This window comes from Babylonia areolata, chromosome 9 (genome assembly GCF_041734735.1).
Source record: "Babylonia areolata isolate BAREFJ2019XMU chromosome 9, ASM4173473v1, whole genome shotgun sequence".
Classification (NCBI taxonomy): Eukaryota; Metazoa; Mollusca; class Gastropoda; order Neogastropoda; family Buccinidae; genus Babylonia; species Babylonia areolata.
In genome coordinates this window covers 29,496,458-29,520,910 of record NC_134884.1, presented here as the reverse complement: position 1 = coordinate 29,520,910, position 24,453 = coordinate 29,496,458, and the positions used below count along the sequence as shown (strand labels likewise).

At 39.6% G+C, this 24,453-nt stretch overlaps 1 protein-coding gene across 1 annotated transcript in view; it reads left to right on the top strand.

Annotated features, from left to right (window-relative positions):
- Positions 1-8,123: 8,123 nt before the first annotated feature.
- The window catches only part of LOC143285371 (endonuclease/exonuclease/phosphatase family domain-containing protein 1-like), a 30,612-nt gene continuing 14,282 nt past the window's right edge, over positions 8,124-24,453 (top strand). Inside the window, exons 1-2 of the mRNA XM_076592588.1 lie at positions 8,124-8,261; positions 22,149-23,452. Coding sequence (XP_076448703.1) covers positions 22,470-23,452 — 983 coding nt within the window. The 5' untranslated portion in view covers positions 8,124-8,261; positions 22,149-22,469. The remainder of the gene's footprint in view (positions 8,262-22,148; positions 23,453-24,453) is intronic.

The following is a 24,453-nucleotide window of genomic DNA, read 5'->3' as shown; positions in this document are numbered from 1 at the left end:
TGCTGAGAGACATATACTCAAGATAGAGGTGTGCTGATCCCGCTCTGTTAAATGATACTAAGATGTTCTCAAGTGTGGAGCCCTGCGATTGACAGGCTTGTGAATGGGGTGACAACAGAGCAAGCCGTCAAACGGAACTGTATGTGGAGAACTGCAACATTCTGAAGTTTGACAAAGCGTAACTGCTCAAGTTTTGAAAGCCGGACGGGAGTCTTTTTTGTTGTTGTTGCTGTCTTCAATTTAAAAAAAAGAAAGAAAAAAGAAAAAGAAAAAAGCTGATGGCCTGCCGAGTGTTGAGCTGTTTGTTCTGTCCACGGGTCTTTCCCCCAATGCTTTCATCATCAAATTCTACCAACAGAACACTATACACATGTCAGTTCTTGATCCGTACTGCATAATTATAGTCACTGCACGGATCAACTTGCTGCAATAAGCCTCAGTGAAGCTCCATTTATCTGAATCTATAGTTATCTCAAATGTCATCGTTGTGAACCAGCGTGAATCTGGCACTGGCAGCCACTAACCGGCCTTTAAGTTCACGGCCAACAGTGATGGAAGACTTCTTGTATGCTGCACGATCACCACAGTGTCACGGGATTTCTTTGGTAGCTCGGCTTTCAGTGCTGCACTGACATTCCCCATCCAGTCACGCTGTCTCTCGAGGCACGGCTCTCAGCCTGTAGATTCCATGTGACTGTAGATGGGCAAGACCTGATATTGTGTTCACTAAGTCGACAGCTGACTCAGTGAACAAGTGGAGCGTGTTGTCTGGCACATCAGACTTGATGCAAAATTCAATAATCTCTTCGAGCGATCATCTATGGTTTGGTGTCCCTCTTTTACTTTATTCAGAATGTCAGTAAAACTCTTGTCATCCTTGTTTGAGTTGACTGGACAGAGGTGATGTCGGCACTATCACTGACCTCTGCGGCCGCGCAAACAATCTGAAAACTCCCGAGCCCTTCACATAATGTGGCCCTTCACTTAGGTGCATGAATAGCCTCTGAGCTGAAAGACTGAGATCACCAACAAGCTTGTGACAATGACTGACTCGTGACACCACCAAACGGTTTTTCACCACTCCATCGCGTCAAGCAGACGCTGATCAACAAGGCCATCATGTCAGTACATGATTTTCGTTTCCTTCCTGCGATTTGTCGGGACAGCCAAATAGATCTGTGTAAAGTCTTTTAGTGGTACATGCGACCCTGACATATAGCCGCCTTTTGTGTAACTGAATGTCTGCTGTGAGAACTGTTTCGAATTACTTCTAAAGTTTAGTTGTTGTTTTTTTATATTTAAATTATATATATATATATATTCATTTAATTGAGTTGAGATTATATCTCTCGCGGAAAAGCAGCTTCCCACAGTTTGACACGAATAATCTCCCTTGGACCTTTATATACTTGACCTCTGTGCTAGCAAGGATCCAAAAATCTAGTTGGATCCAATATTCTTGAGCCATCTTTCCGCCCTATTGCATTGATGTCCTGATCACCATGTGATAATTTTGGTTGTACAAACATATAAACATTTTACTTTTCTTCATAGTAGTTGCATAAAAATCAACTTTAGCAGATATATCAATTCCAGCGAAAAGTTAGGGGAGTGTGACCATATTTAGTATGAATTTTCTATGTATTATATAGCACTATTTTGTTTAGCTGCAGTAATTGAATGCCAGATACATTTGCAAAACCTCGGAGAGACTATGATACTGCATTAAGCTTATTTCAAAACCAACTCGGAGATGGAAAGGGCCAAGCTCGATCACATTGGTCCACAGCTTTTTATTTTGTCATTGTGGCGACTGACAACTAAATTGCGATTTTACGAGAATCAGCATTTGGTCAGAAGTTACTGCACAGCCGAAAGTTGTGAGGATGCAAACCAAACGTTCTCAGAGCCAACATGACATGTCATACTGATCGATGGACTGAGTTGCAAGTGGTCTGCCGTGCACTCAAGCAAAAGAAATATAGAAAAACAAATAAATAGAAAGGTTAACAGAGTCCATTCTTGTTCTTTATCCATCCAATCAGACAGGCAATTTTTTTTTTTTTATCAACATAACATTCATTTATACTTCCTTTATTATATTTTTTCTGTTTCTTTTTTTTCCCCGCCAAACATCGTCCTCTTACCAAGCGCGATGGATATATAACACTGGAAGGTTTGTGCCAGTGACAGGGAAATTCAAATAGTATTGACAGCACCTTAGTGTCGTACAAAATGTTCTCCCTTGAATCATTATTCACGTAGGCCTACCTCTGTGCCAGCAAGGATTCTATGATTCTTCACTAAAGATCCAAAATTCAAATGCCGCCTTATCTTGACCTTGTAATTCTAGTTGCAGAAACCTTACACACCATTAATTTTCTTATGGTTCTGTAAAAACCAGCTTTAACAGATGTGTTCATTTAAAGTTAAAACTGCGTGTACATTAGATATGTTATATTGTGATATTTTGTCTGGCTGCAGTCAATGGCGGCCGCTGGTGCGCGCATTACATAAGAGAACAGTGTAAACTGAACAGTTTGAGAGGGGAAAGGCCACGTTCTGTTTTGTCATTTTGACTAAAAATAACATCAATTTTACGAGATTCAGTATCTGGTCACACACACACACACACACACACACACACACACACACACACATATATATATATATATGTATATATATATATTATATATATATATATATATTACATGTGTGTGTGTGTGTGTGTGTGTGTGTGTGTGTGTGTGTGTGTGTGAAATTAACAAACAATGAGGCCAGGAGATGAAATGATTAACAAATAGCAAAGAGTGGTAACTCTCTCCATTCACATGGTAGCCTACACAACTTCAAGTCAGTGCTGCTTACGCTACCGATTCAGCCAGCACACGGGTAAATATATATATAATGTATACTGGAACAAACCCAGACACTTCCTCCAAAAGGAAGCGCCGGGTTTTGTTATCTTCTCAGAATCGAGCATCTTATCGGTTCTTTCTTAGTACTGTCAGTGTTCTTTGCAAACAGCGAGCGAACTGTACACTGCATCGCCTTAGTGCGTGTGTTCTTGTCTTTATGAGGCCGCAACACAAACATACCAATTCCAAGCAGACCCAGCATGACATGTCAAACAGCTTGAGGGACGAGGGACTAAGCTGCTTGTAGAATGCCCTCAAGTTGACAGAGTGAATTTATCAGTACAAAAATTAATCTGTCTCCTCAGGCTGTACGAGACGGGTCTCAAGTTTATCCTTCCAATCAACTACCAACTGGACCACTCATCTGTTAGTTTAGTTCAACATAACATCAATTTTACTTACGTGTTTCCAGTTTTTGTTGTTGTTGTCGTCGTCTTTTTCTTTAACACCTTCCTCTTGTATGAGAGATTTAAAACAACAACAACAACAACAACAAAAAAATATAAAAAAACAAACAAACAAAAAAACCCACTGGACACGTAAATACCAGTGTCCTTGAATACGATCAGTGTGTACCTGTCCAAGCTTCTCAGTTGTTTTGCTTTAACCAGGAGTTGGGACGCCAATCATTACAAAGAGCCGGGGAGGGTGAAGGTGGGGAGCACTTTCTCGCGGCACATACTAGTACTGTTTTGAACTCACGCGATGAGCTCTTCTCTGAGCAATGCGTTCAAAACCTCGGCAAGTACTGCTGACTTATGGCAGTTGTTTTTTGGGGTTTTTTTTTTTTTTTCAGCCTACCGCTCATGGAGGCAAACGTTATATGAAAAGTTTATAGCTGAAAGGAAAAAAACTAAAACCACTTTCTGATGACTGGGACTTCCACTGACTTGTCCTGATACTATCGCTACAGCTAGCCCACAACATGTTCTCGGTCGAACATTCTTATTCACTGCCACTGCACACACCACGCACTGAGTTATCACACAATGAAATGTCCCGACCTTGCATTGGGAACATAGAACATGTACAACCAATGAATCCACTTTGATCAATATCATGCATGTTACATTAATGTCAGAGGTTATAGTGCGATCTACGACTTCGCGGTCACCTCAGGTGACATGGCCTACGGAGATTACCATCCCAGAAGCAACTTGCCCACATAGGCTACGATCGACGACTTTGTACCAGAGATTTAAAGGTCTGAATCAAACTGACCATGTAGTCGATCTCTCCAATTATCAGCAGCTTTGATCTAAACGTTTACACACGTCAGTTTCACGTGAACTGAATAAAGATATGAGACTGAGGAAGCTCGAGTAAATGCAATGGCCGATCAATACTGATGGGTATGGATGTAAATATAGTACGTCTGATACATCATCGTCATCATCATCAGCAGCAGCAGCTGTAGCAGCAGCAGCAGCAGCAGCAACACATCATCATCATCATCAGCAGCAGCAGCAGCTGTAGCAGCAGCAGCAACAGCAACAACAACAATGAAAAAAATTGAAGAACTGAGAAGATGATGATCAATGGTAATCATGTGATGATGATGATATCGATGATTGATTTTTCGTGTCTGAAGATCACTAGGAAGGCCGCTGTCCACGGAATCGAACTGAACAGGCTGTCTGGTGGCTGAACAGCACATGCATGATTCTTGAGGCACAAACCCTCGGCCTCTGACACTTCATCAGTGTTGAGGAAGCCTGGACAAGAAGTGGCTGTAATGATAATGATTGCAACAACTGTGATCATAATAATACAACTATTACTACTAGTAGTTCTATACATCAGTACTGCTACTATTGATAATGATGACGATGATAGTAATAACAACAATCATTAATTTGTAATGTGTATTCCACCAGAGACAATTTGATAATGCCCAGTGATTACCAAACTCGGATTCTAAAATAAATATATGCACATAATTATCATGTAGAAAATTAAAATAATAGAAAAAGCACACACTGATAAACAACCTTATAATTTTTGAGAATAGACATTCACATCGATCTGTACGTCCGCGCCCTGCACCCAACATTACTTCGGTATCGAGCAGAATGTCAGTGAAAATTGTCTCAGGCAGGCTGCGTTCGGGCGGTGCTCCCCACATCGATCATGCTGTACACTATTATCAGGCAGTTTACGCCGGAAGCGATCGACCATCCGGGACATGTGGTTCTCAGCTATCACGGTGTTCTCGGATGGCAATCTGCACGTGTCGGGTACCAGAGCCTGGGTGGGGAAGTCTTGGGGATACCACTTACTACTATGCAATCAGTGATAGCAGAACTGAGCATGAAGTGTGCAGGCTTACATATATACAACAATTGGGTGTGAACCATTATATGTATGTAATCATGTGCTACTTACATGAGTAAATCTTCCCTGGCCATGGCTGCAAGAGTGTCTTTAAAAAGCATCGAAAAAGCCAAAGAAGGGCGGCAGCATTACAAGTTTGGTGACTGACTGGCCGGCTCGACAAACAAAAAAAAACAACAACAACCGTATTGTTTTTATTTTATTTTATTTATTTATTTTTTATAAAAAAAGATTTGACATATAAAATCCATGGGAGTAGTCCACGTCTGATGGAGCCTCATGGAAATGAAACGAGCATTAGAATTGGAAGGAAATTTAATGTTCCCAGATGGCCGTGTCCGGCCATGAAGATTCAAGCTCTATAATCCTCCTTTACTTCTTTATCTTTTTTATCAGCTACGTTTTGTCATGTATTTTCAAACTTTGTGCAGTGTTCTTTGACTGAAGATACTTCCTACACTTGTTCCCCTCTACTTTTGAATTATATACATGCATATATCAGCACGACAATTGGAGAAACACGTGCATTAACCATGCAGCTATTACTTTTTCTTGAAAAATTACGTTATGAAGGCGCATTCCAAGAAAATAGATACAGAAGAGGAAAAGCTGGAGAATGAACTATCATTCAAAGCCTACAAAAGGGTGCTATTTAAACTGTACTGAAAATAGAACCCAACTCCATATCTGACATGACTGCAGTGTCGTCCCCTGTGGACAAGTCATACATCATGCAGTCACCTATGTCCCCAAAACAAGAAATACAGAGACACCAATCACAATTCAGTGGAAGAAAAATTACGATTTGATGATTTCCCAAAGCTGCTCACGTAGGATGACATAAAGAATAGAAAGAAAACCAAAAATGCATCAAAAATGAAATAAGCAATCAACAAAAATTAATGTGAAGGGATTCAGGGTAGAGAAGCGGGAATAAACACTTCAAAGACAACAACTATGTACATGGTTGTGTTCCCTGAGGTACATCCACCAGGATTCCCCCGTCACCCCCGCCCCCTGTGAACGCCAGGCGAACAGCCAGTGCACCCTAGACAACATCAGTGGCCAACCACTTCACGTACCTACTTTAGACAGTCAGCCCACCCCCTTCTACTACTCCCCGCCTCACGCAACCCCCTCCCGCATTACGGCACCCTTTCACTGGCAGTGGAACACCAGACAGACCTCAGTCCAACCCGGACAGACCGTAGTTCCAAAACTCACCGATCGATGACTATTCTCATACATAACAAGGTTGTTTATCAGTGTGTCCGTTTTTTTAAAAATATTTTGTTTTGTTTTTGTTTTTTAAATAATTATATATATATATATATATATATATATATATATATATATATATATACTAGTATTTTTTTCCATTTATTTTAGAATCCGTGTTTGGTATGCATTGGGTATTATAAAATCGTTTCCGGTAGTAGCAGTAGTAGTACGTAGTTATAGTAGTAGTAGTAGTAGTAGTATAATCACAGTTGTTGCAAACACATGAAAAAAACAACTTCATTTGTCTATGTGTGATTCAAGGGCTGTGATGAACAATAAGTGACACTATACCTACATATCACACACTGGCATGCGTGATCGAAACCCAGCATGATGTTGTCTGGGAAACACATTCAAATCAAGGAGGGTGTGTGACGTCACTGATTGGCAACTGAGGTAAAACGCAACAGCCACTTTTTCGTTTGTGGATGGAGTCGGCGCGACGTGACTGGACTCGGAGTGCACACCATCACTGAGTCGATGCCAGTGCATAATTTATCAGCATGCCGCGCAAGGCGCTCGATCTGAGGCGATTAAAGAGCCAGACTCCACATCCCCTGTGTGTAACCTTCACTGAGGTCAAACTAAGTTATTCCGGCCGTCTGAGATGTATACCGTCTGAGACCTCTAGAGTGTACAGAGGGAGGTAGCCAAAATATATATGACCCCGGCCGCCGGGGTGCCGGATGAAGGTACGCTGGCGCCGCCGCGGCACGAGCCATATATTTCAGCCGTCTTCAGTGTAAATTCGACAGAAGTAGGCCTCTACGTATCTTCATCAGTGGCCAATGCCATGTCTCTTCTGATGGTTCTCAATGGGATTCAGTCTTGATTAATTTCTGCAACTCAGTCGCAGTCACGGTGGACTTGAAAATGACCGGCAACACTGAGTCAGTTGGGAACTGAACCGGCTGTCAGTCGACAGTGATCTCTGCCCGGCGTTACTGAGTTGAGACGTCTGTCAGTTCACTGAAGAGTCTTCAGGACATCGTAATTTTGGCATTCTTATTAAAAGGATTTATGAAATATGCCGCATTTGGCAGAAATTTTGTTCGTTGCCAGTACTGAACTAACTGTGAGCACGGCACTACTGAAACACGGTATTATGCAGGAATCAGTAGTTACGCGGACTGACACATTTCTAATGTTTGGGAAGGCGCTGTCTTTTTCAGAAGCAAAAAAGAACAGTCAAAAAGAGCAAAATGTTTGCAATTCTACACAGCAAAAAATAAAAAAGGTCATTTTGCATAAAGAGCAGCAAAAGAGTGCACCGATCGAGGCCGGGACCACCCCGGCATGGCCTCAACCACCAGGACCATGGATCACCGCAACAACACAGTACCCTGCCAGTTGTTGCCTTTTAAAAGAAGTAAAATTATTTATCTAAATTATCATTATTTATTTTTATAAACAAGTCGCATGCGCTTTCTCATGTCCTTGCGACGATGGCCAAAATTGGCCACTGCAAAATATTCCAACATGACCCAGTTTCAAAAACAGGAGTGTGGCCCGAATCGAATGTTTTCCCAAATCCGCAAGTGGGGGCCTGGCGCATGCGCATGTTAACTATCGGACATCTTCAGTCGGTAGGTCCGGGGAAGCAAACGAAAGGAAGTCTCTCCGACGAAAAACGTCATAAAATATTTGTGTTATGATACTTCAGTGGCTAAATCCTTCGACACTGATGACAGAAACGACTTTTTTTTATCTGACGATGTTATAGTTCAGGTAAGATCTATGATTTTGTGATTGTTGATTGATGTGTACAAGTGCCGACACCTGTAGGTTTTGTTTTTTTGTTCATGCCTGACTTGACAACGCACTTCACCTGTGCGTGGGCGATACTGTGCTGAGTTGATACGTATATATCTCTGTGGGTCCAGATGACTGAAATTCTTTTTTTCACATTCCTTTACGATCGGAATTTACGCTGAAAGTGACAAACTGATTTCTCGATCGCAGTTATGCTTTCAGAGGGTCACAATGACCCTCACGTGTCACGAGATGAGGTAAGCTGGATGAGACAGTCATGGTAACTTCAGTGCTTCATCAGATGAAAATGAATAAATCACCTCTCTCTCTCTCTCTCTCTCTCTCTCTCTCTCTCTCTCTTGTTCGCTCTTCCCTCTCTTTCACTCGGTCTCAGTCACCCAGCACAAATAATGAATGGGAATATCGGGTGTAAACAAAGTAGGCTCAAAGTAGACTGTGTTTGCTGGAAGTGAAGATTCACAGATCATGCCTGCTGGACTGCTATGAAAAAACAACAACAACAAAGTACTTAAACTCCACTCAGAAGGATTGTGAATCATTCAGTCACCTGCAGAGTAACAGACTGATCTAGCAGTCCCACAACATCAGACTCAGTGTACAGGCTGTTGTTTCATTTCTTGTGTTTGGTAGAGTTAGAAAACAATTTTTTTTTTCATATAAATTTTCAGTTGATGTTTACAGGGATTATAAACAGTCTTGATTCTCACTGCCATTATGATGATTATGCAAGTTTTGTCCAGTTGTAGAAAACATACACTCCACCCTCTGGATGTTATCTCTCTTCTGGTCTTCAAGAAAGACAACCAGTCTGAATCCATTACTGTGGGGATGTGATACTGACATTAAAGTGTGTGTGTGTGTGTGTGTGTGTGTGTGTGTGTGTGTGTGTGTGTGTGTGCTCTTTTCTTTCTTTTTTTTTAACTTTGATTTTTATTACAGCATTAGTTTTACTTTTAGTGTGCTCTGTCTCTGTCTTTCACTTACTCTCAGTTTCTTTGAGCTCTCTCTCTCTCTCTCTCTCTCTCTCTCTCTCTCTCTCTCTGTGTGTACTGCATTGCACTGATGTACCTATGGTTTATTAAGATAAATTGTCAAGTTTTCCAAATTCACTGCATCCTTTCTCTCTCTGAGATCTCACTCACCCTCTCTCTCTTTATCCCATTGTCCTCTTTACTGTTATCTTTCCTTTCCCCTCTCTATGTCTCTCTGAGTATCTCTCTCTCTGACTAGTAAGGTAATGAAACAAAATTCTCCTCCACCAGCCTTTCTGACTCTGAAATATTTCTCAGGTTTTTTCTTTTTCTTATTTTATCCCATTGAGTTAGAGTGTTTTAGTGTTTTCCCCACTTTGTTTTTGTCTCTAAGATATATTACATAGTAACATATTGTCCAACGCATGAATATATATATATATATATATATATATATATATATATATATATATATATATATATATATATATATGCATCCTTGATGCTTTGAAAATGGGAAGGGTGCATTGCACATTCATGGAGCAGGTCCCTGGGAAGCTTTAACAATTTGTTGTGTCTTCCTATGGCTATAGACAGTATTGTCTCAATATTTCTGACAGCTCTCTACTCTCTCTCTCTCTCTCTCTCTCTCTCTCACACACATACACACACACACACACACACACACACACACACTCTCTCTCTCTCTCTCTTTCCACACACACACATAATGACATATATATATATACACACACACACACTATTACTCTCTCTCTCTTTTTTTCTCTCTCTCAGTCTCTGTGTCTCTGTGCAAATTCCTCTTGCGAATGGAAGTGCAACTGCACCAGAGAAAAGAGAGTACAATGAAAAATATGTGTAGAAGAATGAATTTGCATCTGGTTTTGTTGATAAATTAAAGTCACATGAGATATGTCTGGAATTGTCAGTTGCTACAGATTTGGTAGATATTAATGTTAACGAGGCACTTGTAATGTTTAACAACACAATAAAGCAAGCAGCAGATTGTATGAAACAGCAAATATTTGTAAACAGAAATATATGACAAAATAAATGGTTTGATACTGAATGTGGATGCGTCAGACAAAAAGTGCGTAGTTTGTTGGGGAAATTTAACAGAACATTGGATGTTGTTGACAGGGATTTATTCTGTGTAGCACGAAGGGAATACAAAAATCTGCTACTTAGAAAGAAAAAGTTGTATAATAACTCTTTGCTGAAACAGATTGTAACTTCTGTTGACAGCCAGCAAGATTTTTTGAAAAATGTTTGGGGTTTATTGAGTAAACGAGTCATTGCCAAGAACAGAATCACAATGGAGGAATAGTATAATCATTTTAAAAGAATATTGGAAAAAGAAACTAATATTGGTCATAGTGCTCAGGAAAATGGAATGTCACATGATGATGAACATATGACAATGGAAGATCAGACACGGCATTTTTAGATCGGACTATCACCAAAGAAGAAATACTGGCAGCAATAAGAAAGTTAAAAAATGGCAAAACCGCTGGACCGGATGGAATGATTGGTGAATTTTATAAAAACTTTGGTGAACCTGCCATCAATTTTCTTGTCAAATTGTACATTGTTTTGTTCAACCAGGGAATCTATCCTGAAAACTGGTCAGAGTCGATTATCATTCCTCTCTTTAAAAAAGGTGAACGAAATGAGCCGAATAACTATAGAGGGATATCGTTATGTGATATAGCAAGTAAACAGTATGGTTCCATTATTAACGAAAGATTAACTGAATGGATAACATTAAACAACATTGCAGGTGCATACCAAGCTGGATTTAACAAGGTTTACAGTACTATTGATCATATGTTCACTTTAATGGCAGCTGTTCAAAAACAGTTTGCACATAATCGAAAATTATACGTTGCTTTTATAGACTTTGAAAAAGCCTTCGATTCAGTATCAAGAAAATTTTTGTGGCCGATTCTTACTAAAAATGAGAAAAAAAAAAGGTAAACTTTATTGCTGTATTAAAAGTATGTATGAGGATGTTAAAGCTAAAATAAGATGTGGTGCTAAATTTAGTGAGTATATGATCAGATGTACACAGGGGGTTAAACAGGGTGATGTTTGTAGTCCTATTTTCTTTTCTTTGTTTATCAGTGAATTAGCCCTAGAAATTATAGAAATTGGTAGACATGATGTTACTTTCGATTTGATAGAGTTATTCATATCGTTGTTTGTAGATGGTATTGTTTTATTATCTGAAACTGTAGTGGGTTTACAAAACCAGTTAAGCAATTTACACAAAGCAGCAAATAGGTTGACCTTAAAGTAAATATGGAAAAAACTAATGTGGTGGTTTTCAGAAAGGGTGGGTATTTAGCTGCATGTGAACGATGGTTTTTGGGGAATCTTCATATTTCTGTCATAAATACCTATCAGTATCTTGGTTTATTCTTTTCCACAAAACTTAGTTTTACGTTTGCTTGTCAAAACCTTGTTAGCAAAGGGAAACGAGCTGTCTTGAGCATATTGCAATCATTATATAAGTATGAAAGTAATTCAGTTAGATTGTTTTTTAAATTGTTTGATGTTCAAGCCCAGCCTATAGTACAGTACGGTGCTGAGATTTGGGGGTTGGAAAAAGGGTACGAGATAGAAAAACTACATTTGTTTGCTATGAAAAGGTTTTTGCAGGTGGACAGAAGAACGCCAAATGACTTAGTTTACAGTGAGCTTGGTAGGTTCCCGATTTATATTAATTCATATGTGAAATGCATTAGGTATTGGTTAAAACTGGTTCAAATGAATGAATGCAGATTGCCTTGCCTGCTCAAGCTTATAAAGTGTTATTTGATTTGGTTGGTATTACTTCTGTCTTATACAAATGACAACGTTTTTTTCGAATCTTGTCATATTTGTCTCTAAGTTATTAAAATGACAGAGTTTCATGATTGGCTAAACAGAACAGAGCTTTGAGCATACATGTTGTAAGATTATATTCTTACGCAAATCTATTCTTACAAAATATGTAATCACCCTTTCAAATGGGGCCATGGCCTTATTGAATAAACTTTCGTTTCGTTTCTCTCAGTCTCTGTTTCTGTCTCTGTCTGTCTGTCTGTCTGTCTGTCTCTCTCTCTCTTTCCACAGTGTTTTCAGGTCCATTGTAATTTGTATTGTAACAGAGATTAAATCTGTAATGTTTCCACCAGGCTACATGATACAGGCTTCAGAATGTAACATCTTCCATTAAGCAACTTAAGCACATTACACATCAAATGGCTTGACTGTTGATGTGTCTGATAGAAGTGATTGTGGGCAGCAGCCTCCAAGCTAGTGAGACAGGCTTGAAGTTGAACTTCCATGTGGTCTGTCAAAATATATTCTACACCAGGTGTATAGGAATACATTGACCACATTGTGGCTGTTTGTTTTTACACTCTTTCAGTTGAGCTGTTTCATATATAGAGAGAGAGAAGAGGAAAGAGCTGTGGTACGTAACAAAGTATAGACATTGACTAAATTAGTAATTGTCATTTTTTCCTGTTGCCTTTGATTTTGAAATCTTTTGTCAGTCATTAAATGATGGCTTTGACTTGTGTAATATATCATATGGAATCACAGGACAGCTTTGACATAAAAATATCATTACACGATCATGATGGTTACTTGACTGACATTTTTACATGATGTGGCTTTGTTTGGCATGTATTTTGTTGTTACGTGATGGGTTCGACATGTATGCATTTTGTCATGTTTGTGTGATGGCTTTGACATGTATACATCATGATCATTACGTGATGGCTTTGATATAAACATACCTCATTACTTGATGACTTTGAGATGTATACATGATTATATAATGGCTTTGAAATATAAGCATAATCATTACATGATGGCACTGACATGTAGTTAAAGTGCACATGATTACCTGGTTGTTTATCAGCGTATTCCATTCTTGGGTTTGGAATTGGATGGATGGTGAATAACATATATGGTTTGTGTTTTCATAATCCATTGACTGTAAACACATATTACTTATTTAATTAGACAAAGCCTGTTATCAGTTTAACATTTGCATTTGATCTTTTACTGCATGTAATCCCGTTCTTGCCCTTTCTCCCAAGTTTGACTGGAAAATCAAACTGAGCATCTAGTCATTTTGGATGAGATGATAAACCAAAGTCCTGTGTGCAACACGTACTTGTTGCACTGGAAAAGAACCCATGGCAAAGAGAGTGTTGTCCTCTGGCAAAATCCTGTAGCAGAAATACACTTTTAAGTTTAATAGGTACACAAATATACATGTACTCAAGGCCTGAGAAGGCTTATTTGGTAATGCTGTACTGGTCAGGCATCTGCCTGGCAGATGTGGTGTAACGTATATGAATTTGTTCGAATGCAGTGACCCCTCCTGTAGAAATTGAAGCTGAAACTGCATTTAATACTGACTGACTGATGAAGAGGGGTTAAAGGGGTCAGCAGAGCAGCAGGTCTGTGTGTGTGTTGGACTCTGGGAAAGTTTCCAACCTGAAGCTGAGTCCTCAGCTGCTGCCAGGATGTCAACCATGGGTATCAGAAGCACAGACCCATGGTATGCTATAGAAGTCCCAATGTTTCTAAAGATGTGGCTGTCATATCCATCATCAGGTTTGAGAAAAAGAACAGTCAGCTGGATGGTTCATCAGAAATATGCTCAGATGGAAAAACAGTTTTCCTTGCCTGGTGACTTTCACACAGCTTGGTTCAATGTCAGTATACATGTCAAAATGATTAATGATTTTCATTATAATATATTCAGCTGATAAATGTATTGGTGATCCAGTCAATGTTATGCTGCATTGAAGTGGATCCAACAGTTTGCACCACAAACAAAAACAAAAACACACAAAAAAACAAAACAAAAACCCCAAACCAAAAAAAAATTTTTTTTTTGATACGTGGACAAATACGAAATAGGCAGATTTATACCCCACCCTTTACTACATGCACACACACACACATGCACACACACACACACACACACACACACACACACACACGTTCCAAACCCATTTTCCATATTATAAGAAATGAAAAAGCAGAAATGAAAGGCAGCACCTTTTTCCACAAAGCAGGGTACAAAAGCAGGTGTTTGGCATTGTCATTATGGGTTGTAGGGTGGGGTTGTCTTGTTGGTTGCTAGACTGAGTGAAAGGAGACTCCTTCCCTATGTCACTGAGCACTGCATTGGCCCTGGAGTCAAAGCCAGTAGCTGTGACGTTGTGTGTAGTATACTGAGCTGTTATGTATTTTGTTTTGCATCACATTGCAGTTTCCATGGGGGTTGGACTCTAAACGAGAGAAAAAAAAGAAAAAAAGTTCAAATTTCTACCGGTAATGTTTCTCATTGGTTTTTCTATTCACTCCAAGGTGATTTTGACACATTATGCATTCATTCATTTCAGCACACACATACACTCATAGAAAGGTGGGTGAGGTGTCAGAGGTGGCGAGGGGTTTGTATTGAGAAAAACGAGTGGGGGAAAAAAAAAGAAGAAAAACACAAAAAAGAAGCTAACAGTAGAGTGGTGGGGCATTGAGTGGAAGAGTTGTCAGTCATAGTCATACTGCTTTTAACACAGTAGTGCTGTGCTTCTTAGTTTACCTTCATTTGTTTGTGTTCTGAATATGTATGGACAGTATGTACGATTTTGATGACTTCATGCAAACAGTGGTAGTTGTTTTCCATTAATGGCATATCTTTACCCCAATTTGTAGGATTATGATTTTTATGTGTACTTGTTAACCTAACTATTTGATATATTTCATATATTGATATCAAACATAGTCATGTTTTACACTCTTATATGACTAATACTAATAGTAATGCATGTAAACAACAATCCACAATTTGAATGATGAGATCTATGAAAAGTTGCTGTAGATTAAGTCACTGAATATCCTTTCGGATCCTCTTCCTTCAAGAAAAGGTTGCCATGATTATTAGAAAAAAAAGTTCCTGTTTTATGAATCAAATTCTGAAATGGTTGATACATCCATGAAAATAAAATGTACCATATGATGCATCTTACTCTTATGCAGTGTGTTTATTTTCAGTTGGTGTTTTTCAGTTTCAAGCTGTTCAAGATTGTATCAATGTGTGGTGACTGTGTGGGAGTGTCATCTTTAGTAATGTCTGGGAAGATAATCAAGTTTATCTTTAACTTAGGGGGTAACAGTAAACTAAAGGCTTATATATATATTTTTATTTTTATTTTATTTTATTTTTATTTTTTATAAGGCTTTTAACTTGTATCAGTCATCACATAGCATTAAAAAAAACCCAACAATAAACAAAAACAACAACAAAAACTCCCCAGCATTTAAAAAAACCAACAATAAACAAAAACAACGACAAAAACTCCCCAGAAAGTAATGAAGTATGTGTGTGTGTGTGTGTGTGTGTGTGTGTGTGTGTGTGTGTGAAGAATGGGGGTGGAGGAAATCATGTAAAAGGAAAAGGAAAGAAAGGAAAAAGTGGGAGGTTTAGGGTGTGTCTGAGTGTGTGTGTGTGTGTGTGAGAGAGAGAGAGAGAGAGAGAGCTCAAGGTTCAGGCAGTTGAATAAGACTAAGAGTGGGTGTGTGGGATAGGACACTTCCAGTTTCTACACCAATGACAAGCCTGACATACATTACTGTGTGCCTCTGTTCTCTGCCCCTGAAGCTGACAGCACTAATCATAGTGAAGACAAAGTCAACAGTACTAATTTTAGTGAAAGGAAAGGGCCCCTGTCAGTGTCACGCACACAGACAGTAGCACAGCAGCTAGCATCGGTGCTTCATTTGGCGAACAAGGCTTTTTGGGCGATGATGGGTATTTTGACGAGCTTCTTTTTCTTTTCTTTATTAATACTTTTGTTGTTTGTTTTTGTGTTTTTTTTTTTTTTTAGAAACTTTTGGGGATATAAGAGGTGTCCCCAATTGTTTCATTTGCATGTATATTGTTGTATCATTTATGATTTCTTTCTTTCTGTTGTGACAGAGTTTGGTTACTATTATTACTCGGTGATTTGTTCAGTTGTGTTGAGGTGGTTTTGATGGCATTTTTAGGGGATAATATTTTGTTTGATACATTGAATGGTTGATACATTGTTAAGTGAGACTATACTCCAAGCTAAACCAAGCTGTTACTTGTGTGCGTGTGTGTGTGTGTGGTGTGTGTGTGTGTGTGTGTGTGTGTGTGTGTGTGTGTGTGTGTGTGTGTGTGTGTGTGTTTGATTATTTACGTGTTGGGTTTGAATCATGCTGATATATGTGTATCGAGTGTGTGTGCTCAGCGTGTATGTTTCTTGGGGTGTGTGTGTGTGTGTGTGTGTGTGTGTGTGTGTGTGTGTGTGTGTGAAAGAGAAAGAGAGAGAGAGAAAGAGAGAAATACTCAAAAATGTATGTATGCGGAACAAATTATATTTGAGCAATAACAGATATCCTCTGTCTTTCACAATCATGTATGCTCTCATGTTTTCAAGCATGTATGCATACACATGCACAGCACCCGTGCACTACTTGAAACAAATTACATTTTAGCTGTAACAAACATCTCTGCTTTTCACAGTCATTTTTCAGACATTATACACACACATTCATACAGTACAACACCCTCTCAGTTTTATTTGCACACACACACACACACACACACACACACACACACACACACACACACACACATTTACAGTTCTGATAATTATAAAGATGACAGATCTGTCCATACATTGCCTTACACGCTGACATAACAAGTAATATCAGAATCCCCCCCATTGATATCAACAGGCCTGGTTTAACTGGAGAGCAGTCGTCATCACTGATAATCAGCACCTATCTCTAGAAACAGGGGAAAACAGGGGTGATACTGTGCTAGCTGTAGGAAGAACATGGATAGCTGTCTAAATAAATAGGGCAAGTCACACACATACAGTAGCTGTGGGTTGCTCAGGCTGTGCATGTACTTTGTACCCTCTGTCACACTCACAGGCCCAGAAACCTGACTCCTGACAAGTGACAGTGATTGTCTCTCACCATGTGACTGATGTGAATGAGATTTCTCTCCCCCCCCCCCACCCCCTCCCCCCACAACCCCCCAGCTCCCCCTCAAACCCCACCCCATCCCAGCACCCCCTCACAAGCTGCTGTCAGCAGTAAATGACCTGTTGGGTTTTTCAAAAGGCAGAAAACAAAAAACACACACATAAAAGTTGGATAAAAAAGAAAATGCATTCCACTTTGTAATGAGTGATGCAGTGTTCCAAGTGTGAGCAGATGCAAAGGATGAAAAGTTGCTGCTGAGTGAGAATAGTGAAGTATTAACTTGGATACATGTGTATGTGTATTGTATTTGTGTGGCTTGGTGTTATATTGAATTGTGCTGTGTTTTGCCAGGGTGTATAGGATACACTGTCATGGTATATTGTTTATTCCATGGTTATCCTCTAATGCACACTAATAATGATTTGTTTTCGATATGCTGATGTTTGCTGATCAATAAGATTAAAATGCCAGTTATTAGTATTGTGGAATTTTCTGAAAAGTAACACATTGACTTTTTAAGTAAGATGTTTCATCATCCAAATTGACATCGGGAAACAGAAACTTGATAATGAAGCCACATCCACATTCTTCCTGTTTATTTCATTATAACTACATAACAAGTAGGAAAGAATTGTTATCCTTTTTTTCATTTTTATCATTTGCCATTTACAGAAATCCTTGATTTTGTTATATTTCTTTATACTTATTTGCTTATTTAAAAAAAAAATTAAGTGATTTAACTCTAGGGTATTGTCTTAGAAACTGGCTAGCTCGTTGTTTGTTTTTTTTTTATTTGTAGGTCAGGCATCTTTTTAAGAATTATTCTAAAGCAGATGTGGTGTTTGATATTTGGATCAGTCCACAATCAGTTGACACCCCCTTGAAATTCAAACTGAAACTATATATATATGTTCATGTATACATGTATAGATCTGCGTAAATTCTGGTTTGATCAAACCATACCCCTGCCCACATCCATCGTGTGTGTGTGTGTGTGTGTGTGTGTGTGAACATGAGTATATGTATTCATGCAAATGGCCTTTGTTTTTGATCCTTGGTTGAACAGTAATTGTATTGCAATTATACTATTGTTGTAAAATCAAGTCACGTTTGCATTATCTTTGACCGTTTTACTGATGTACTGACATACCTTTGGATAAGAATCGATATGCTTTGCTGATGATACGCTTTCTTAGGTACTGAGTACACTGAAAGATCTCTGTACAGGTGATAACAGTGAGACCTACAGTAGCAGGTCAAGGATCATTAGTTTGGGGAAAATGTTCTTGATGGTAAAGCATTATTCATTTATTGCTAGTGCTATGAATTGATCTATTACTTCAGGTCTTCAGAGTTGCTAAAAAAAAAAAAGCCATTTATTTGAGACTGCACACTTACATGCACGCACGCGCGCGCACGCACACACACACACACACACACACACACACACACACACACACACACACACACACACACACACACACACACACACACACACACACACACACACACACACACATAAAATGTGATGTGTGTGTGTGTGTGTGTGTGTGTGTGTGTGTACTTGCACTCATATGCAGGTGTGTACTCATTTGTGAGTGTGCACAAGTCAGCGGTTCATGGCTCATTTTCATTCTTATTTTATTTTTATTACTGCCTTCTATGTGTGTATATTTGTTTACTTGGTTTACTTGTTTTTATTATTATTTTTGTTTATCGTCGTTATGTTTGTATATTTATTTCATTTTATTCACATTTTACACACACACACACACACACACACACACACGTTTCTGTTTAACTTTTGTTTATTTTTATGCTGCAGTCTTTTGACAGAAGTGCACATACATTTTATGTCTCAAAGAATTTAATTTGAAATGCTTTAGAGATTTCATCCAGACTTGAAGAAAAACAGGTGGATAGACAGGCCATACTCTGTGAACACACACTCAGACTCAAAGAGACACTTTCACAAACATTGCTGATGCATGCATGTACATCCATGCTGGCAAACACTTAAAGCTGAACTCGAAATGTTTGCACACGCATATATGCAAACAAGCCTGAACACCAGTTGAATATATCTGTGCAAACACGCTTGAACACATATGTACCTTATATATGTGCGTGCGCATGCATGAGTGCATGCGTGTGTGTCTGTGAGTGAGTGTGTGTCTGTGAGTGTGTGTGTGTGTGTGTGTTTGTGAAATTTATGTGCTTTTATATGTATGTACACACAACACATATATTCGCATAATTTTTTTTTATGAATCAATTATGTATGCATCAGTTTGTCTGTCTGTAGCCTTGGTCATTGACATACACACAAAAATTAGAATCACCTGTATTTGTTAAATGTTATTGAACATTGCGTATTCAGTGAAATACCATTGTGTGTGTGTGTGTGTTTTATTGTTTGTTTTTTTTTCCTGTTTTTGTGAATCTGTGAAAAAGAATGTTTCCATATTTTGTTTGTCTGCATCTTTACCAAAATCTTTAACCAATTGCAGTAACTTTATAAACATGGACAATGGAGTTTAAAACAGACTTGAATTATATATAGAAAATAATATATCTATGTATATATAATTATGTGTGTGTGTGTGTATGCATAGGTGTGTGTATGTATATATATATATATATATATATATATATATATATATATATATATGTATGTATGTATGTATGTATGTGTATATATAATCTCAACTGTATATCACTGTGTCTTGTAGTCACATGGAAGCTTACAATGTAGAGCATACATTACAGTTGAGGTAAGTAAGTTGATTGACCGTTGCTTAATGTCAAGGTCACCGTAGGGGCCAAAGTTCAAAGGATGCCATTTCGATTAAATGTGAGTTAGGCACTGTAGTGGGCGATCCTTTGCTGTGGATGGGCGATGCTTAGAACTGTGCAGCCTTTCTGTGGTGTGAGTTTTATGGTACAGATGAAAAAGTTTTTGTAGAGCTTTTAAGTTGTCTGTTATGTTACAAGAAGACTGTTTTAATTGTCTGTGTGTAATGCATGATTGTTTACTTTGGTTTGCATAGGTTGACTTGTGTGATAATGAGCATGTGTGTGTACTATATCAGTATATGGTGCATGTGTGAAATCCAGGCTTTTTGTTGCGGAGAATGGGTGTTGCTTCTTATCTGTTTGTGTGTGTGTGTGTGTGTGTGTGTGTGTGTGTGTGTGTGTGTGTGTGTGTGTGTGTTCTTTACTTCCTTTCCACATGCTAAGGGTTTTGGTTAGTGTGTCTTTCTTTGTGTTTGAATACAAATGTTCATGCACCCATACATGTAAAACATTTGTCCATGTGTTAATGTAATCTGCGTACGTGTGTTTGTCTTTGAGCATCAGTGCATGTGTGTGAATGTTCATGATTGTGGTGTGTATGCACTTTATGTGTGTGTGTGTTTATGTGTGTGTGTGTTGTGTGTGTGTGTGTGTGTGTGTGTGTGTGTGTGTGTGTGTGTGTGTTGTTGTTGTTGATCGATTTTATGTCTGTTCAAAAAGAGTGATATTGGATACCTATTTGTGTGTGTATGTGTGTGTGTGCGTGCATCCATGTGTGTGTGTGTGTGTGTGTGTGTGTGTGTGTGTGCATCCATGTGTGTGTGCGTGTGTGTGTTGTTGTTGTTGATCGATTTTATGTCTGTTCAAAAAGAGTGATATTGGATACCTATTTGTGTGTGTATGTGTGTGTGTGCGTGCATCCATGTGTGTGTGTGTGTGTGTGTGTGTGCATCCATGTGTGTGTGCATCCATGTGTGTGTGTGCATCCATGTGTGTGTGCATGTCCATCATGTCCGTACCTTGCAAATTCATTCTTTTAATTCATACAGTTCAGCAGTTTTTCACTGAGCCAGGTCTGGTGACATAGGATGATGTGCTGTCTGGCATCATGGCATGATCTGAGCAGTGTCAGGAGAGGTGGGGTTTATCAGCTCAGGTCAACATCTCACCACCACTGGGGTGAACACGTAGTCTTTTCCAGTGGAATTCACACTGATTAGGCAGCCCCAGGAATAAATCATTTTTGCTGATTATGCAGGTACATGACTTAACTGTCAGCTGTTCCCCCACCGCCACCCCTGATTTAAAAAATTTTTTTTATCACAAGTGTTTTTAGGATGTGATATGCAGATAAACAGGTCAGTTAATGTGCTTGCTGTACATTATATCCTTTTTTTTCTTTACCTTACAGGGACCACACACACACACACACACACACACACACACACACACACACACACACAGTTTCAGTGAGCTGTCACAGTGTGTGGACTGGTTCATATGATATAGTTTACAAGCAGCAACACATGCGGGGAATGTAATGAAATGTGCTTGTATGAGTTTTCTTTTAACTTTCAGTCTAAAAGTCAGTGGGTTTTGATGTGAAACTGCTTTTCATGAGTTTTGCTGAGTTGGAAAATTGTGTTTTATTATTTTATTATTATTATTATTATTTTTAATGTTTGAATCCTCAAAGGCCCAGCATACTATTCTCTGAAGGAGCAGAGGTGATTGTTGTTTTTTTGTTGTTTTTTTTAATTGTGGTGCAAACAGGACCCTCAGTCAATGTAGTGTAGTTTTCAGCTTGGCGACAGAAGAAAGTTGCTGTTCTCTGTCCACTGTTTCATCATCTTTAAAGACAGACTTGCATGCCCTATTTCTGACTCCTTTTATTTTTTTCCTGTTTCTCTTTCTCATGACAGGGTTTGTGCTGTTAGTCTGAACATGCAGTTTCATCTCACATGCATTATGAAATCATTGATAAATTTTGTCATCTCGGATGCATTTTTACCTCTCTGTGTTACAGGGTCCCAGAGGAGAATGATGCCGAACCCTGCAACGCTGGCTTGGAGAGCAAATAGTGACACTGTGAGCAGCAGCACTACCTTACCCTGAACCTACTGGCGCATGTTATAGTAGTGTTACTGCTTCCTCATCTGACCTACAGCTTCGAGTTCTTGTGATATATTAGATGGCATCATCTCTGAGCATAGTACCAACATGGTAAAAGACACTGAGACTATAAACCACAGTGACAAACTGGTGGTCATTGGTGGATCTACGTTGTCAGTCTGATCTTGTTAGGATTTTGAGTTGATTTGAGTTGTTAACGGTGCAGTGATACACCATGGGGGCGGTCAACAGTTGCTGCATTCCCCACCACACCCATGATGAGCCCAAGCACAATGGGTCCCTGCGGGGGTCCAAGTTCAAGAGCAACCGCCGCAACCTCAGTGCCACGTTCAACATGGCCACCATGGAGGATGACAATGAGTCGACCAGCTTTGTCAACATCAATTTGGCCACGGAGGAGGAGCTGATGACCCTTCCGGGTATCAGCCGATCCATCGCAGCCAACATTGTGGACTACCGCCGTCAGATCGGGGGCTTCCGCAGGGTGGAGGACCTGGCCCTGGTGTCAGGGGTGGGCGCGGACAAAATGAGCCGCATCCGCTGTGACATCACCACCGGGCTACGCACCACCCCTGGCTCCCGTGACAGCTCTCTGCGCGGGAGTCGTGGTGCGGACGGGGAGAGCGTTGGGGAGAGGAACGGACGGAAGCCTCCCCTGATAAATGTTAACACGGCAAACATTTTCCAGCTCATCAAAATCAAAGGGGTGGGTATGAGCCTGGCTGAGAACATTGTGATCTACCGGGAGAAGAACGGTCCTTACAAATCACTGGACGATTTGGTGAAAGTGAAAGGCATTGGTGCAGGAATTCTTAGTGCAATACGGCCATATCTTTCTTTAGATAGCTCACCGGAACCCTCTGCCATTACATCCCCTAGATCCCCAAGTCCCAAACCATGTGCTGCACAGAATGGAAAGGTGCCGAAAGGTAGCGGGGACACGTCTTTGCCGCCCACCCCGAAACATTTGAGTGACTATCAGCGCAGGTCAGTGACCTCCATCGAAAACCTCCTCCAGACATTAGGGCCCTTGGCCGAGGTCCCCAAGAGGCCACACATTGCGGAACCATTCAAGTTCCGGCACAAAAATCGCCGGGTTGTGCGCATAGCTTCCTGGAATCTGGAGCAGTGTTCGCTTGACAAAGTCAGCAACCCGGGGGTGAAGGACGTTGTGTGCATGACCATCCTGGAGAACGGGTAAGGCAGACTGAGAGTGATAGCATCTGTATCACATCTGTGATGAACAGTGTTGGTAGAACTGTGTTTGTGTGTGGTGTGTGTGTATGGTGTGTGTGTGAAGGGGTTGGGTGGAGAGGTTTTTCTTTCTTGTTTGTTCGCCTGTATTTGGGGGCGGGATTGGGTACATGAATCATTACAGTTAAAAGCAGTGCACAGTTTGCAATATCAGTTGGAAACAATCTATTAGACTAGCGCAGTGTACAGTTTACAGTGTCATCTGATTTAGAAACAGTCTATTATGTTGAACTGCCATGCAGAGTCTGTCCCAGAAATTATAAACAGACTCAGCAGGTTACCAGTTTTGATAACTTTTTGTTTATCTGGCTTTTTATTTCAGTCATTTAAAATTATTTTCTGTATTGGTGCCTGGCAGAATCAGGAACTGAAGTCCTTTCTTTCTCTGACACTGTTCTGAATCTTTTCTTCAAAATCACAAACTACAAAGCCGGTAAATAGACTTTCAGCATTTATATAAAGCAGAAATTAGGATTACTTAGTCAGGTTGCAGATGATTAGTGGTTATGGCTTTTAACTTTCATAGTTTCAGTCTGATGGCTGTTTGTTTGATCCCAGTACCAGCACCTGATGGTTTAAAGGTGGAGATTTTTCCTACCTCCAGGTCAGCATACATGCAGGCTTGCTTGAAAATAAATGCTTCAGTTGGTCCTGAAACCCATATCAGTGTTCAGTTGGGTTATGCTTTATGAAGTTATGAAAATATGAACTTACCAGCATCCACACCCTTGAAAAAGTATGGCTGCCTAAATATAATAAATGGCAGAGTTTAGAAAAAAAAAATCAAAAAAAATCATGGTTACATATAAAAGCCCACTAGCAGACGTATCAAAAGATACAAGTAGATGTGGGAGTTGCTGCCCATGAATGCAGAAAGAGTAATTAGAACAAAGGTGATATGTTGGTGAGACCTCTTTAGTATTATTATAATTATTATTTTCTAT